Below are 17347 nucleotides of genomic sequence, written 5' to 3'. Positions count from 1 at the left end.
TAGTTTTACCTTTCTGAGAACATCATGCTATATATCGCTTTTCAAACTGTCTTCTTTCAAATAACAATATATATTTGCATTTCCTCCATGTCTATTAATAACAATAGCTCATGAACTTTTTATTATTGAATAATGTCCCATTTATATAGATGTACCTATTTGTTTATCTATTGAAAGACATCTTAGTTTCTTCCAACTTGGAGTCATTATGAATGAAGCTGTTATAAAAATCCACATGCAGACTTTTCTGTGATTTATTTCTTTTTGAAGTATCTACTTTTTTTTAATAATATGAACTCTCTTGCAATGAGTTCTTTTCCATGGAAATTCAGTACATACCATAAAGTTTGGAAGCAACACTATAGAATGATTTAAGTAGAGGTTTAAGTTTAGGTAAACTTTTCAATTTGAGGGATTTGTATTATGTACAGATATCTACTCAAATTCATTCTCTCATGTAGTACAGGACTAAGGTTCTGACTGTTTCTAAGTAACTACTCATTCTTCTTACTTGTTACGTTAAATAGTGGATCATATCATCCTAATTCCTATTTTACAAACAAAAAATGTATGGTCTTTGTGATTCCTAGCTCAAAACCCAGAGGTTAGTTCTAGCTCTCTGCACACTTGTGCCCTGTAGCCTATAATTCACTCTACCCTCATAATTAGAGGAGTTCAAAGCCACAGAGATTCAGTTTTCATTCATCCTCTCACTTTAAATTTCCTCTTCATTTCTGTCATATAAGACACCCTGGTCTTATATGACATCTAAAGAGCATGGCTATCTATTATAACACATTTAGATTTGGGCCCATATTTCTTTGCATTTGCAGCAGAGAGATGGGAATGGTGGGATATGGAGAGCATCTATGTGCCTCAGATCAAGTCCTAGTGACAGGGGTTCATCATAGGGCATGGAGGAATTGAGGGTACCCATGCATGCACACATATGCCAGTACTAGGGTTTGAATTCAGGGCTGGGGTACTATCACTTAGCTCTTTTTGCTCAAGACTGGCACTCTACTACTTGAGCCGTAACTCCACTTCTGGGTTTTTCTGGTTAATTGAAGGTAAGAGTCACTTGGATTTGTTTGCCTGGACTGGCTTCCTGATCCTCAGCCTCATAATTAGCTAAGATTATAAGCATAAGCCACCAGCATCCCATTTTACTGTTTATTTTTAGGATTAGAGTCACAGTTCCCACACAGAGCTGAAATCTGCCTACTTTTAGGTTTACTGTTGCTTCAGGGATACAGGTGCAGGTTACCTCATCCAGCTTCCTTTCCATGGAGACAGAGTCAAAGGGATTTTTCTGCCAGGGCTAGCCTGGTACTGTGATCATCCCAGTCCCAACCTCCCATGTAGCCTGGTATAACAAGTGTACACCACAATATTCAGCTCTCCACTGAGAGAGGGTTTCATAAACTTTCCTGTCAGGTCTGGCCTCACATAATGATCCTCTTGTTCTCAGTCTCCCAAGTTTCTGGATTACAGTTTGAGTCACAGTCATTTAGCACAGACAGGGAACTTGCAGTGAAAGGTATCTTTTGAAATACAGTAATTATACTTGATGGTGAAAGTTCTAGAAGTCATCATTTTTCTGTGAGTCAGTTTTCTCATCTATAAAGGAGTGTAACAACCAGCCTACTTAACAGTGCAATTGGGAGGATTCAACCCTGAAATAGGTACAAAGCATACAGTTCTGAGTGTTTGTTTTCTTTAACTTACCTGCCTTACTCAAGCAGCCGGAGTTAGTCTACTACTTAAGAAGAATTAGCTGACAGAAAAAAAAACATGTACCTTTAAATGAAGTACATAGTTCTCATAATTACCTAGTTTTTGTTTTATTTAACTTTATACAAAGGTAACATAATAAAACTCACTAAATGATGTTTGAAAAAGGAGGAAGGAAGGAGAGGTAAGGAGAGGTAAGGAAGGAAGGAGAGTGTAATACAGAGGATGAATACAATCAACATACATTGTCTGTATCTATGAAAATAGCAAAATGAAATCTCTTTGTCCAATTAATGTATACTAACAAAAATAAAATAATAAATAAAAAATAACTGATGTGTAAAACCACAAAATGATATTGATTAATAGGATATTACATAGTGTTTTGATACATTTGCATACTGTGTAATGTTTTGATCAAGTTAATGCATCCATCTCCTCAATCATAGCTCCCATTTTTTAAACTACAATGAAACTAACTTGACTGCTCAGAAATGGAAAGAGTAAGGGAATGTCATGAACAAATTTATGACAATAAATTTGACAACTTAGGTGTAACTGACACATTCTTTAAAAGAAATTACCAAAACTCATCTGAAGAAACAGATCTTCTGAATAATACAATATCTATTAAACAAATGGAAACCATAGTTTAGCATCTTCCCAAAAAGAAAAATCCAAACCCAGAGGAATTCACTTAGAAATTTTATCAAAAATTTAAAGAGGAAATAATAGCAATTCTACAAAAATTATTCCCAGTAAATGAAATAGAGAATACTTCCCAAATCCATCTATGATTTTATATCTTGATCGTGGTAATGGACCAAGTGTCAAAACTTATCAAATTATTCACTTTTGCAATGTGTAACCTCTTGTATGCCAATTAAAACATAGCAATGGATTTAAACAGCCAAATCCATACTTAGGGATAGTCATAACATTCATAATAATCAGAAAAAGTAAGATCACAAATTTATAATGTAAGCAACCTAATGAAACTAAAGATCCAACTAAATTCGAACAAGCCAAAGAATATAAATAACAAAGATAAAAGCAAGAATAAGTGAAATTAAAGAAAGCCAGTCTCAGAGGGATAAATAGTGCATGTTTTCTCTCATATGTGGAAGCTAGATCTAAAACACAACTAGGTATGATAATAAATACAGGGCTTAGTGCATTTGTATACAAACAAACTGATAAAAGGATGATATACTTAGGGGAAGAATCCAAAGACATAAAAAATACCAGAAAGTGCAAACATGTTTTGGGGAGTAGGCAAGTGGAGTGCATAGGAAAGGAGGGAGGAAGAGTGAGCAAATGTAGTCATTATATTCAATGTATATTATATAAAAATTGGACTACGTAACATGGGTAGTGATGGGAGAAGGAAAATGAGAGAATGATGGGACTGATCAAGAAGAATTGTACTCATAACCAGACTTATGGATTTGTAACTCCGTTGTATAGCTACTTCATAATAATAAAAATTAGAAATAATAAATTAAATAAAATGCAAAGAGTGAATGAATGAAACTGATGTTTCCATTTCTGCCCACAATAGAGTAAAGAATAGTTTATGGCTTCTCCTACTAATTTTTTGCAATTAAAAATTCTGGACAAAAGTTCATAAAACTGGGGCTGGGAATATGGCCTAGTGGTAAAGTGTTTGCCTTATATACATGATGCCCTAGGTTCGATTCCTCAGCACCACATATATAGAAAAAGTCGGAAGTGGTGCTGTGGCTCAAGTAGTAGAGTGCTAGCCTTGAGCAAAAAAAGAAGCCAGAGACAGTGCTCCTGCCCTGAGTTCAAGCCCCAGAAATGGCAAAAAAAAAAACAGTTCATAAAACTGAGCTGGGCACTGGTGGCTAACACATATAATCCTAGCTCCTCAGGAGGCTGATATCAGAGGATCACAGTTTAAAAGCTAGCCTGGGCAAGAAAGTGTGTGAGACTCTTACCTCCAATTAACCACCAGAAAACCGGAAGTGGCATTGTGGCTCAAAGTGGTAGAACACTAGCCTTGAGCAAAAGAGCCCAGGAACAGTGCCCAGGCCCCAAGTTCAAGCCCCACAACCACCAAAAACAAAAAAGTCCATAAAGCTGATAAAAACCTATAAACCTTAGCTAAAATGAAAGAGGAAGATTAGTGGGTCTAAAACCAGAGAAGCAACCCATCCATCAGTGGAAATGCATTTTGTCTTAAGACTTTGACCCAAGTGCAGTTCCTAGTGATACATGACCTTTCCAAGTACTGAGCTCATCCAGGCCCCGTGTGTGCAAAAAATGCCAAAGTGAATAAATATCAAGCCTCGAAAACTGAAACAAGATTCAAACTGCAGCTCAAGCTGAGATTAATACCAGAGTTACAAAGGCAAGAGACAGACCTGAAGCGTGACAATATAGGGTTTGAAAACTGCACAAAGACTTAGTCACCATTCAAGACTTCAAATTTCTCATAGAAAGAGTCCATGGCACACATTCTCAATAAAGAAGAAACTGCTGTTTACTCTCATCTATAGTGGTAGAAAACTCAAATGCCCAAAGAAGGAGTTGCAAGACGAATTCTAGAAGCTTCCAGAAAGGAAAAGAAAGAATGAGAATGAGTGTGACAAAATGTTTTTTGGGTGTGGGTGCAGCGAGCTTCATTAGGGCACATCAGGGTTCTGAGCCCCTCCCCTTGGGCGAGGGGTGGGGCTCCAGGATGGAGTCGGAGAGAAGGGAGGCTTCTTGGCATATGGGGGGGACTGGCTGAGGGGGTCCCCGGCAGTGAGGGCATCTCGTGGGGGGACTCTTACGCCTTGGAGGCCATGTGCACCATCAGATCGACCACTCAGTTGCTGTAGTCGTAATTGTTGTCGTACCAGGAGGTGACCTTGACAAAGTAATTGTTGAGGGCAATGCTAGCGCCCACGTAGAAGGTAGAGGAGTGGGAGTCACTTCACAAATTTGCATGTCATCCTTGTGCAGGGGCCATGCTAATCTCTGTATCATCCCAATTTTCATATATGTACTGCTGAAGCGAGCACAAGTGTGACAATTCTTACAAGTAAGGCAGGGGGCTGAATTGTAGACGTGGATGCCCTCTGTCTGAAGGCTAAGCAAAGCACAAAAAAACTATAAAGAGCTCACTGCAGGGGCCCCCATTTGGATACGACAAGAGTTCAATCATCAGACAGAGTGATACCCAGAAGTTTAGGGGCTGAGAAGAGCTGCTGCTTGCATTCCAGGGACCAAGCTCTCACTAAAAACCAAGACCTTTCCCTGGCCTGACTCACCTGGCTTCTGCTCACCTGCCCAGCTCCACATTGAAGATACTCTGCCTTCCTTCCAGATATTTTCTTGTCCCAATCTGAAGACCATGTCTGGCTGTGCAATTAGATACCCAGACAGAGAAATGACATTCATTATTAAGTCTCGGGGCCTTCTAGGCAAAGGCCTATCCCTTCTTCCTGAAAATGTGGCAGTCAGTGACCATCCTTTGCCCACAGCCATCTGCCCCTTAATATAGGACTAGTCCTCTACTAGGCAAGAGTACAAATGCCCTGTCAAGCATCCAAATGGGATGAGGCAGTCATGATACTAAGCCTCTTGCTCAAATTCATTGCAATTTCAATGCCACCGAAGTTACAGCATCTGGGAAAGTAGGACACTGCTAGGGGCATTCTATATCACACTGGGCAGTGGTTCCTCATCCATGGTCCCTGTAGAAGTTCTTCTGAACACAGTCCAGTTGCTACCACTACTCCAGGGAGAAGTCCATGAACATGTCCCTGAAGGTCAGCAATTCTTGCAACCACATATTCCTCTTCAGAAAACAGGGGTCAGCCAGTGGACTAGTAACATAGTACCTCCCACACATAGAAGACTTACTCTTTGCCATCTTAAGTCCTTTACATGTATCATGTATGTGCCAGGTACTAAAGATTTCAATCTTCATCAGCACTCTAGGAGAAATTTTGTACATAAAGCAAACTAGCCCAGGTCACATAGTTGAGAATTAAGAATCAACAGCCACGTGGTCAAGCTTCAGGACCCGAACTCCTTTGAGTATGAATGTGTGTGTGTGTGTGTGTGTGTGTGTGTGTGTGTGTGTGTGTGTGTGTGCGCGCATGTGTGTGTCTCCGTACTGGGGATTGAAAACAAGCCTTGCACTCTTCACTCTTATGTAGCTTTTTTCATTCAAGGATGGTGCTCTACCACTTGAACTGTACATGCACTTTCTGTTTTTCTGGTACACTGGAAATAAGAGTCTCACAGATTTGTCTGCCAAGGCTAAGTCAGAAATGAAAGAAGAGCCAGGTGGCTTATGCCTGTCATCCTAGCTATCAAGGAGGCGGGAGCTGAAGATTGAGTTTCAAAGCCATCCTGAGCAGGAAAGTCCATGAGATTCTTATCTCCAATTAACCAGGGGAAAGCTGGAAGTAGAGATGGGATTCAAGTGATAGAATGCCAGTCTTGAGCAGAAAAGACAAATGAGAGTGAAAATCCTAATACCTGCACACACACACACAAAGCAGAGGACGAAGGCCATTTGGGAAGTAACTTTAAATGGTGTATTTTCTCCTCACATTTTCCTCCCTTGCCTGTGCTTTCTGGTTACCATGAGGTGAACAGCATCCTCCAACACCCATTCCCAATATGACAAATGTCTGCCTTGCCTCAGGCCCAAAGCCATGGAGCTAGCTGACCTTGCTGAAACTGTAAGCCACAATAAATATTTCTTTTTTTAATGAAGCTTTATTACTTAATTTTTAATACAATACTCAACAATTCACAGAACGGATTTTTTCAAGCCACTCATACCAGAGGACCCCCCCCCCCCACAGCTGCAAGGCATTTAGTATACAGGAACAGATCTCAGACCATTGCCTCTGCAATATAAAGGAGAATCAGTCTTCTTATAGAACAAATCTCAGTTTTTATCTGAACAAACTATGGAGTTCTGCAATGGTATTAGCCAAATTCCCCATCATTCATTACTGAGAACATGTAAAAAAAAAAAGTACAAAGCACTTCTCAATTCCTTCTGTGCATCTATATTTACCCACCTCATTGTGAATGCTCAGAACAGGAACAACATTGCAGGCCACAGCACAACCACCTTGAGTTTCTTCATATTATTTGGTTTTTAAGACAGGGTCGTGCTATGTTTCTGAAGCTGTCCTGGAACGTAGCCAAGGCTGGCCTTTAATACTTGAGCCTCCTGTCTCAGCTTCCTGAGTTCTGGGATGACAAGTATATACCAACACACCTACTCTGATGCACACATCATATCCCTTCAGGAACAAAATTCCAGATTCAGAGGACAAAGACTGCTCCATAGTTCCATGTTTCCAGACCTAACCACAGGCACTCAGCTACTCTGATACCCTCGGGGACTCAGTCCATGCACTTAGATTTAATTCATAAGCTAGAACAGACTTGTATGATTGGTCTCAACCATTAAATTTAACTTACCTTAATTTTACTTGATTTTTGGGGTGCAGATACTGGGGCTTGAACTCAGGGCCTAGGCACTGTCTCTTAGTCCTTTTGCTCAAGGCTAGTGCTCTACCACTTTCAGTTCTGGCTTTTTAGTGGTTAATTAGGGTTAGAAGTTCCATGGACATTCCTGCTCATCTGGATTTAAACTGAGATCCTTAAATCTCAGCCTCCTGAGTAGCTAGGATTACAGCTGTGAGCCACTGATGCCCGACCTTCATAACATGATTTTTTTTTTTTGGTCAGTCGTGGGGTTTGAACTCATGGTCTGAGCACTGTCCCTGAGCTTCTTTCACTCAAGGCTAGTCTACCACTTTAAGCCACAGTGCCACTTCTGGTTGACTGCTGGTTAATTGGAGATAAAAATCTCATAGACTTTCCTGCCCAGGCCGCTTCAAACCTCTATCCTTACATCAGCTTCCTGAGCAGCTAAGTTTACAGGTGTGAGACCTGGCTTTACATGATACTTTAAAGGGGATCTTATGGGGTTTTCTTGTTTGGGGAATTTATCTGGACAGGGGTGAGGTGAAGGGAGAGGGGTGAAAATGGGCTCAGACCAGCTCAGAGAAATGGCTAAAGTATCTCCAACTTTCTGAAACATACTGGACAACAAGGAAAAGATAACAGAGACAAAATTGACATCAAGCGCTAAAACCTCTTCTGAGAACTTTTGCAAAAATAAGCAAGGCCAGTTCTATTTACTCAATCATGTGGACACCTTCAGCAGTTACTGAATTTGCTAAGATACTGCCAAGATTTTGTAGCCCATGCAAACTTCTTCTCCTAGTTACATAGTATAGATATAAAAAACACACTAAGTAAAATTATAAATCTGACATGACTTCTTCCAGATACAGCTGTCTTCAGTTGCTTTATTATTGCGTCTCTGCAACCTAACAGTGACGATAGGTGACAGAGTGACATCAGGAGTGCCAGAAGGAAGAAGTCAGAAAGCCCTTGGGGACAGGGATCTCTATGTGCTGCAAACATTTCTCCTAGAACTGCTGCAGACGTACAATGGAACCCATCTGTCCTGAACTTGTGGTGGCTTCTTCTTTAATGAGAAGTATCACCTTCCAGAACTGGGCCTGGTACTGCTTCATGAGGGCATTCTCACATACCTCCAAGAAGTCAAAAAGGAGGAAGGTGGTCACATCTGATAGAGACTACATGTTTAAGATTTGTGCTAACCAGCACCAGCCATGATTTAAGCCATGAGGGTGAGTCTCAATCCAAGTCATTATTTCCTCACAGAAGACATTTCTTTTTTTTTTTTTTTTGTATTCAGGTTTCATCTTTTAATCAGCTCCATGAAGGACATCCTAAACACTACATGAGACACAACAGAATATCTTTTTCTTCCAGTATTAAAAAATGACATTCACAAACAGTTTTAAGGAGCTTTCCTATATAATCAAGGTGGTGATCTTGAATTTAAAAAATCTGTAAGCTAATTACGTTCTTGATGCAGACTGCTTATAGATACATTTAGAAATCACTTTCTGGCCATGATAAACATTGTATATAGGTTTTAAAAACATCCCTAAATACACATCATTTTTAGTTTTAAAAATCAGTCTGGCCAATCTTTTTGGTCAGAAGGAATAATCCTGAGAGCTCTAACAAAAAACCTGATAAAAAGATAAAAATACCTGTATTCTAAAAAATTGTCTTAATTTGTCTCTAAATGGGAAAAAACACATGGAGCTTTCTGAAAGGTATTTAACAGGCTACCTTGAGAGCTCAATTAAAAAATATAGGGGGCTGGGGATAGTGGCAAGAGTGCTTGCCTCGTATACATGAGGCCCTAGGTTCGATTCCCCAGCACCACATATACAGAAAATGGCCAGAAGTGGCGCTGTGGTTCAAGTGGCAGAGTGCTAGCCTTGAGCAAGAAGAAGCCAGGGACAGTGCTCAGGCCCTGAGTCCAAGGCCCAGGACTGGCCAAAAAAAAAAAAAAAAACTTGATGTACTAAAACAGATGTTTCAACACAGCTCCAAAAATCTTTATAAATACAGCAATTTGGAAGGATGATCCTGGATCAGAAGTGTTATTCCTTGTGTATCTGAGAACAGTAAGAAGGGGTAGAATTGTGATGTCAGGAAGAAAACAGGCTGACAACATGCTCACCTCTTTATCTCTTCCAGCCCCCAAAGAGGGTTATGGGTGGGTTTTTAGGACCTCCCCCAAGCAGACTAGCCTTGACATGCAGAGAGGGAGGAAAGCCGGAGTGGTGTTTGTTGGGCTGTCTGGGTGAGGGATGCAAGCACAGCCAGAAATATTGAGCAGTGTGGCAAGAGCAAAAGAAAAGAATTCAGAGGGTTTGGTAGGCAAAGATCTGTTTAGTGCCAACATTCAGGTCTCTCACCTACATATGTGCGCATGTCTCATCTCAGTTGTCGTAATTGTCTCTGTAATTTCCTCCTGAGTAGCGGTCATAACCACCCTGGCTGCCACTGTAATCTCTGGAGCGTCCATATCCATATCCATATCCTCCAGGCCGAGTGTCATATCTGCCACTCCCATATCCCTGGTCCCCGACACCTCTAGAGTAGCTGCAACCACGTCCATGGCCCCCAAAAGCACCCCCTCTGGTGCCCTGGGCAGACTTGCCTGCATGGTCCACTCGGATCTGGCGACCATCCAGGGACTCTCCATTCATGGCTCTCATGGCATCTGAGGCATGTTCTGGGTTGGTGAAGGTGATGAAGCCAAAACCTCGGGACCGTTGAGTCTCCCTGTCCTTGACAACCACCACTTCAGAAATAGGCCCGAAGCTACTGAAGTGGTCTTCAAGTGCCTGCTCATCGGTATTAAAGTTCAGTCCTCCCACAAAGAGTTTTCCTTCTTCAGAAGACATGGTAGTGAATTTGAATCCTTTGAAAGTGAAAAGACTGACACGCCAAGTTCGGCAGAGCAGGGAGAACAGGGCACAGAAGACATTTCTCTACAAAGTGTCTGCCTTGAATTTCTGTGTAACAGTCACCTGCCAGAGAATCTAATTGTCTTGTACCTCTGTGAATTGCTGGGCAATTTCTCCCAGAGAGTCTTGAAGCTCAATGGAGAGGATCTCAATAGAAAGGGCAAGAGATTTAGCCAGACCCCTAGTGCCCAATCAGATGCCTGATTTTATTTCCAGTGCCACCAGAAGAGGCACAAGCTGGGAAGCCCCCTAAAGGGGTTGGGATGAGAAAGTATAGATAGGACGGGAAGTGAGGCACCTGAGACCAAGATCGTTCCCCTGAGTTCTGAGTGATGTCCATTGGAGCTTTGAGCTGAAGAGCTCAGGGATAGTGCCCAGGCCCAGAGTTCAAGTCCCACAACCAACCAAATAAAAAAGATAGGATGAACGAAAGTGGAAGCAGGGAAGCTTGCAGAGGCAGGAGATCAATGCTGACTCTTACAGGTCTGAATGTGAGGCATATGGAAGTCTGAAATGGTTTCAGAAATGACAGAACTCCGAAGGGATTCAGTGAGCAGTTACCGGGATCCTGCCTCACTCAGGAAGAGGTAGCATACACCAGCCTGACCCTGCAGCTCCCCACAATAAATATGTCTTTCAAACTGTTTTACTATGAATCTTGTCATAGGAATGAAAAACTGACTAGCACAATAATATACAGTGATTGGCCATTTACGGTAAAGGTGCTGCAAAAAGGTCAAATCAATAATCCTGTTTAGAGGGCAATTTGAGAGTTCTGCATAGAAATTCAAGAGGTGAGTAACTTTGGAAAACACTTCTAGGAAGGGATGAGTTCACATGACTATAACAGAAATATAAGTGGATATTCACTACTGCACTGCTTCTAGTAGCAAAAGATAAGAAATATACTAGCTGTCCATCACTAGGAGAAAGATAGATAGCTAGCATCCTTCGGAATACCAAGCACTGCTTTCATAAGTGAGGTAGCATACTGTTTTGAAATACTGGGTAATTTTTGTTTCTCACAGGATTTTTGGCAATATCTGAAGACATTTTAGTTGTCAGAAAACAGGAAAAGGGGTTTGTATTGATATCTACTACATAGAGGCCATTGCAAAAGACAGTCCCCACAACAAAGAACAAAACAAAACAAAAACAAAACAAAAAATACCAGTATTAACTGGGCACTGGTGGCTCACAGCTATAATCCTATCTACTTAGGAGTTTCAAACACAGCCTGGGCAGGAAAGCCTGTGAGACTTTTATCTTCAATTAACTACCAAAATGCCAGAATGAGATATGTAGTTCAGATGGTGGAGCACTAACTTTTAGCAAAGAAAAGCTCAGGGAGGGCACCCAGGCCCTGAGTTCAAGCCCCAGAAAAACACAAGAACAGCCAGGCACTGGTGGCTCATGCCTTTAATTCTAGCTATGCAAGAGGCTGAGATCTGAGGATCCCGTGTTCAAAGCTAACCTAGGCAGAAAAGTCAGTAAGATTCTTATTTCCATTTAACAAGAAGAAAGCCTTTTGGAAAAGGAGATGTGACTCAAGAATTAAATTGCCAGACTAGAACAAAAATGCCAAGTGATAGGTCAAGGATCTGATAGCTCCAGGTCTGGAGAGAGAGAGAGAGAGAGAGAGAGAGAGAGAGAGAGAGAGAGAGAGCGAGAGAGAGAGAGAGAGAGAGAGAGCCTGAATGTTCTTAAAATTTTTGAAAGAGACAGAGAGATAAAATAAAATGGAGATTTATATATGCATATTGAAATAGATATGTATATATGATCTCTGGAAGGATATACGAAAAGACAAAGCTAACTTAGGGAAGAGGAAGAAATATAATTTATCTTTTTGTTGAAGAAAGTTCTTAATTTTACTTTGTGCATGCATTAATTTTTAAATATTTGACTCAATTATTAAGATTCCAGTCAGAAAGTTTCAGAATTTTGGCTTCTATACTCAAATGATTATAGTCTATAATTTTCTTTTTTGTTATATCTTTCTCAAATTTAAGGTTAAGTGGATTCATAAAATAAATTGGGAGCCTTTCATCTTCAATAGCCTATAAAAATGGAACACTAAAATTATCTGGTCTTTACATTTAGTAAAGTGAGTAATTATGACAGCTCTGGAAAGGCAAATTTAAAACTTGAGTACTTTTTACTCAAAAAAATCTGATGTCTAGGTTAAACCTCCATAAATATTTGTATTACTGAACTAATAGATACAGGAAATTCTGTTTATGAGGCACAAATTGCCTCACCCTGTGTCTTCCACCCAATTGCCTGATGAAAGCAAGGTTTGGAGTCTTCTGGTCAGCCTGCCCTGCCAAGAGACTCCCATGGGCAGCTATATTCGTACATATGCATATATGCTGGACTGTCAGTGATCTTCAGGATGCAGCTGGTTAGAGGGAACATCACCTTGCTTGCTGACTCTCACACCCTTCCTTTCACTTTGTACTTCCTTTTCTTTTTCCTTTTCTTTCTTTTTTTTTTAAAGTAAAATAGCTATTTATTCAGCCTCTTGTCATGCCAAAATGCTCTGTGCATATACCACTATAATTAGCAAACCTTCTGAAACAGGTAAAATTGTACATCAAATTACATTTCTTATTACGTGATTATATAAAAATGTAAAATGAAAACAACTTATCAATTCCTTTTTAACATTCCTAATCATTCAGCAGGAGATATGAGGCACAAAATCTTAGTAAAATATGACACAGTAAAAGAAGTAATGTAATTTTCACTTAAAGTTAACCTATCATAGTTTGTAACTAACATACAAAGACAACAAACTTTTAAAATGTATTTACTAAGATTCTGGCAACAGTTTTATATAACAAGATACAGCATATCAAGCCTGCACTCAACTTGTGTATGGTCTCAGCTTCAATATGAAGCTGTTAAAAAAAAATCAAATCCCTGCTTTTTACATGCTAAATATCTTGGCAAATATGCCATTAAAATAGTTACGAATGTAAGACAGCAAGAGTAAGGAGTTAACTGAAGCTAAACATTGCAACCTAAACAAAGTTCATACAAAAAATAAAGTTAACAATCACTGGTTACATAAAATTTTCTTGACTGGTTAAAACTTAACAGTATAAAACATGCATTTTAGAAATGTATCCAATGCCTAACGTATGAAACTATGCAACTGTAACCTCTCTGTATATCAGTTTGATAATAAAAATTTGAAAAAACAACAACAAAAGAAACATGCATTTTAGATCTTCAACTACCAATTTCCAAAAGTACCAGTGTCTATTTGAAACGATTCCTCTCCAAAGTCAAAGTGTAGTCAAAATTCAAACAACAGAACACATTCTAATGCTAAAAAACATTCAGTTATTATTGAGGTGGAGGTAATTTCCTGAGCTTTGGGGGTTTTCTCATGCTGCAAAGGGCTTCATATCTCTGGCTCACTCAATGCAGCACACAAAATCCAAGGATGTCACTAAGCTCAGTAAAGGACAAGACTGCTGGTATCCAGCTCTAAATTCCCCAGGAAGCATGGCTGCTGTGTCCTCAAAAACAGGATGTGTGAGGATCAAAGGCATGCTATTCTGCTAGCTACTTAGCAAACCACCCTCTCGCCTTAAAAGTTCCTTCCTAGGTAACTAAAAGTATACAGGGGGAAAAAAATTAAAATACACTTATCTACACAGTAAGGATTTCTGAACTATTAATGTAATCCCTACTTCAAAAATTTTAACTAGAATCATCTGGTCATTTCTGATTGCATCTTAAAGATGCATCTAGATTCAGTTTCTGTTTATCCATAGATATATATAGTCAAAAGTATTAGCTTTAATCCCCAAATGTCTTAACCACTAGCATGACTGCAGTGTAGTATCTCCCAGAGTTATCAAGCACAGAGGAGAAAGTAGATGCTCAAAAAGCAGGCAGCAATCATGGCCTTCCATACAGCAGCATCTGAATGGCTACTGTAGAGTCCAGGAATAATTTTAGAAACAAGAAATTTCATGCATTTTAGTAAATATATCATAATTTTCACAGTTGAGATTTTCTTAGACATTGCACTTTCTTTAAAGGAATCTTGGGTTTTCTAAACGTTACAACGAATCAAGACTTGAACTAGCAGCCTTCTTTTTCTTCTTGCTGTTTTTCTTATGCTTCTTTTTCTTTTTTGCCTTTTCTGTTGTTCTTTCTCGTTCTTCGCTGCTTTTCTTCTTTTTTTGCTCATACCTCCTCAGCATAATCTGATTCTGACAAGGACCCAGATGATAAGGGTTTATCTTCAGGATACATCTTTCTTTTCTTGCCAAGTCCTTTAATGTCCTTACTGTCTGACTCAGTTTCTGACATAGAGCTTTCAGAAGATTTATGTGAACGGTTCTTCTTTTTCTTTCTCCTTTTTGCTTGTTTCTTATCCTCATCATCAGAGTCTGAAGAACTGCTGGTAGAATCAGAGTTTGATGAAGAAGATTAATACCTACCAGTTTTCTTTTCTTTTTTCTTTCTCTGTCTTTTTTTAAATGAGCTCTCATTTCCACTTAATTTCTCCCTGTGTTTTTCTAGCTCTTTCTTCCAGTTCTCATTCTTTTTTTTTTTCAAATTCAGCCAAAGCCTTGGAGCCTTTCTTTTTCTTTTCTAGTTGTTCTTTTACTTCCTCCCAGGTAGGTCTTGGTGGATTTAGATAATCCTGGATCGAGGGCCTCGAAGACTGGATTGGCCCCCTTGATCTGGCCATTGCTATTGGATTCATGTAGGCCACGCGGTTGTCCCATTTCCCCATGATGCTGGGTTAGCCACACAGCAAGCCAGGCCACAGACGCAGCATAAGCGGGCCCGCCGCGAGTCCTACTCACTTTTTCTTGTTTATTATCATAAAGGTGATGTATAGAGGGGTTACAGTTACATAAGTCAGACAAAGAGTACATTTGTTTTTGGACAATGTCATCCTTTCCCTTGATCTCTCTGTTTTTCCCTCTCATCCCACCCATACATTATATAGTTCATTTTCAAGTGTCTAGTGAGTACCATTGCTGCATTTGTTCATACTTTGCCGCTCCACTTGTGTCCTTCCCTTGCCCTTCCTTATTATGTTTATTTTTTTTTTAAGGGCGGAATCCTGTCACCATCTGAGCTGCATATATTATATACATATTAAGGCTCCTCCTTCCGGCAGCCTAAAGGTAGTTTTCTCCGAGTGTGGATAGGCTGATGGGGCAAGTGTAGAAGGTCAAGGTTGAGAATGGGGGTGGAGGGCACGCAGGCATCCCGAGGTGCAGAATCACCGGCTAGGCATCCGGTAGACCGTGAGGTGGGCGCAGTTCCCTCCGTGTCGCTCGCGAGTCCCGCGCCTCCTCCTTCCCCATGACGTCACTGTTCTTTTTCCTTTTCTCTTCTTTTCTTTTCTGTTTTCTTGTCTTGCCTTACTTTGCCTTCCCTTGCCTTGAGCCTTAACTTTCCTCTTGCCTTGCTTTTTTGTTTTTAGCTACCTTTGGGGCTTTCATTCAGAGCTTTGCACTCTCAGTGAGATTTCTTACTAACAGCTAGCACTTTTATAAGTGAGCCACATTTCCAGCCTGGCTTTTTGCTGGTTAAATGGAGATGGAGTCTCCTATGTGCCAGCAATAGCTATAAAATATAGCAAAAAGTGAAAACACAATTCTCAATAAAGCTAAGACGGCAACACATCATCCATTAAAAAAGAAAATCACTAATATTTTGAATGCAGACTCAATAATATAAAAGGAAAAGTATCCCAGCTTGGTACCAGTGGTTCATGTATGTAATCCTTGCTACTCAGGAGGCTGAGATCTGAGGATCACAGATTGAAGCCAGCCTGGGCAGGAAAGTCCATGAGACTCTTATCTCCAATTAACCAGCAAAAAGCTGAAAGTGGAGCTTTGGCTCAAGTAGTAGAGCACTAGCCTCGATCCAAAAATCTCAAGGACATTTCTCAGACCCCAGTTTCAAATCCCACATCCCCACAGTCAATGGACTTAAAGCAATTTAGGAAATGCCGTGAAAAAACTCCACCCATCAAGACCTAATTCTTAGAAATTTCCCCTTTTTTTCTGCCTACTCTCTTAAAGTTTAGCTGCTTATTGGGTCCAACTTTTACACATTAACTGTACTCTGGAGTTAGCCAGCATTGCAAACTTTCCTTTCCCAAGCACTCCTTCTTTCTATGTTATGAGGCAAGGCCATCCCTGAAAGAGTGCTCGATAGAAATGCTGAGCACAATAAAAAACAAAGCCAGGGCTGGGGATATGGCCTTGTGGCAAGAGTGCTTGCCTCATATAGATGAAGCCCAGGGTTCAATTCCCCAGCACCACATATACAGAAAATGGCCAGAAGTGGTGCTGTGGCTCAAGTGGCAGAATGCTAGCCTTGAGCAAAAAGAAGCCAGGGACAGTGCTCAGGCCCCAAGTCCAAGCCCCAGGACTGGCCAAAAAAAAAAAAACAAACAAACCAAAGACAAGTCACCTTAATAAGAATAGAAACATTGGTCCTTTGAAAAAGAGAACCCTACTACATTGTTGGTGGGAATGTAAACTTGTTCAACCACTCTGGAAAGCAGTATGGTGGTTCCTCAGAAGGCAAAACATATTGCTCCCCTATGACCCAGCAGCCCCACTTTGGGGCATCTACCCATAAGATTACAAGCAAAACCATATTAAAGCCACCAGCACAACAATGTTCATCACCATATAATTTGTCATTGCTAAAATATGGAACCAACCTAGATGCCCTTCAGTAGACGAGTGGATCAGGAAAATGTGGTACATATACACAATGGAATTCTATGTCTCTATCAGAAAGAATGACACTGCCCCATTCGTAAGAAAATGGAAGGACTTGGAAAAAATTATGATAAGTGAAGTGAGACAGACCCAAAGAAACATGGACTCTGGTATCCCTCATAGGGAAAAGTCAGTACATGTTTAGGCTAGTCATAGCAGAAGATCACAATAGACCAATAGCTATGTCCTTATGAACACATAAGATGATGCTAAGTGAAATGAACTCCATGTTATGGAAACAAGTGTCATATCATTGTTATAATTATTTCAACATGCCATGTGAAACCATACCTTTTCTTTTCTCTCGTATTCCCTTCCTGTGGTTTTACCTCAGCTATCACTGTATCTGATCTTAGTACCCTGGATACTTGTATATATGTGTATTAGAACTAGGGAAGGGAAAGGGAATACAAAAATTGAGAGGCA

General features: G+C 40.2%; 1 protein-coding gene, 1 non-coding gene and 1 pseudogene across 2 annotated transcripts; all 3 read right to left on the bottom strand.

Annotated features, from left to right (window-relative positions):
* Nucleotides 1-4659: 4659 nt before the first annotated feature.
* Nucleotides 4660-4763, bottom strand: LOC125344360. Its single transcript, XR_007209496.1, has one exon. It is a non-coding gene; the product is annotated as a U6 spliceosomal RNA (small nuclear RNA).
* Nucleotides 4764-9191: 4428 nt separating this feature from the next.
* Nucleotides 9192-10154, bottom strand: LOC125343675 (RNA-binding protein 3-like). Its single transcript, XM_048336186.1, has 2 exons — nt 9588-10154; nt 9192-9284 (listed from the first exon to the last, which is right to left on the bottom strand). The coding sequence occupies exon 1, from the start codon at nt 10077-10079 to the stop codon at nt 9612-9614; it is 468 nt and encodes a 155-aa protein (XP_048192143.1). The 5' UTR covers nt 10080-10154; the 3' UTR covers nt 9192-9284; nt 9588-9611.
* Nucleotides 10155-14221: 4067 nt separating this feature from the next.
* Nucleotides 14222-14904, bottom strand: LOC125343157 (annotated as a pseudogene).
* Nucleotides 14905-17347: the final 2443 nt, after the last annotated feature.

Source organism: Perognathus longimembris, chromosome 28 (genome assembly GCF_023159225.1).
Source record: "Perognathus longimembris pacificus isolate PPM17 chromosome 28, ASM2315922v1, whole genome shotgun sequence".
NCBI lineage: Eukaryota > Metazoa > Chordata > Mammalia > Rodentia > Heteromyidae > Perognathus > Perognathus longimembris.
Note: the sequence above shows the minus strand (reverse complement) of the source record. Positions and strands in the feature narration are given on the sequence as shown.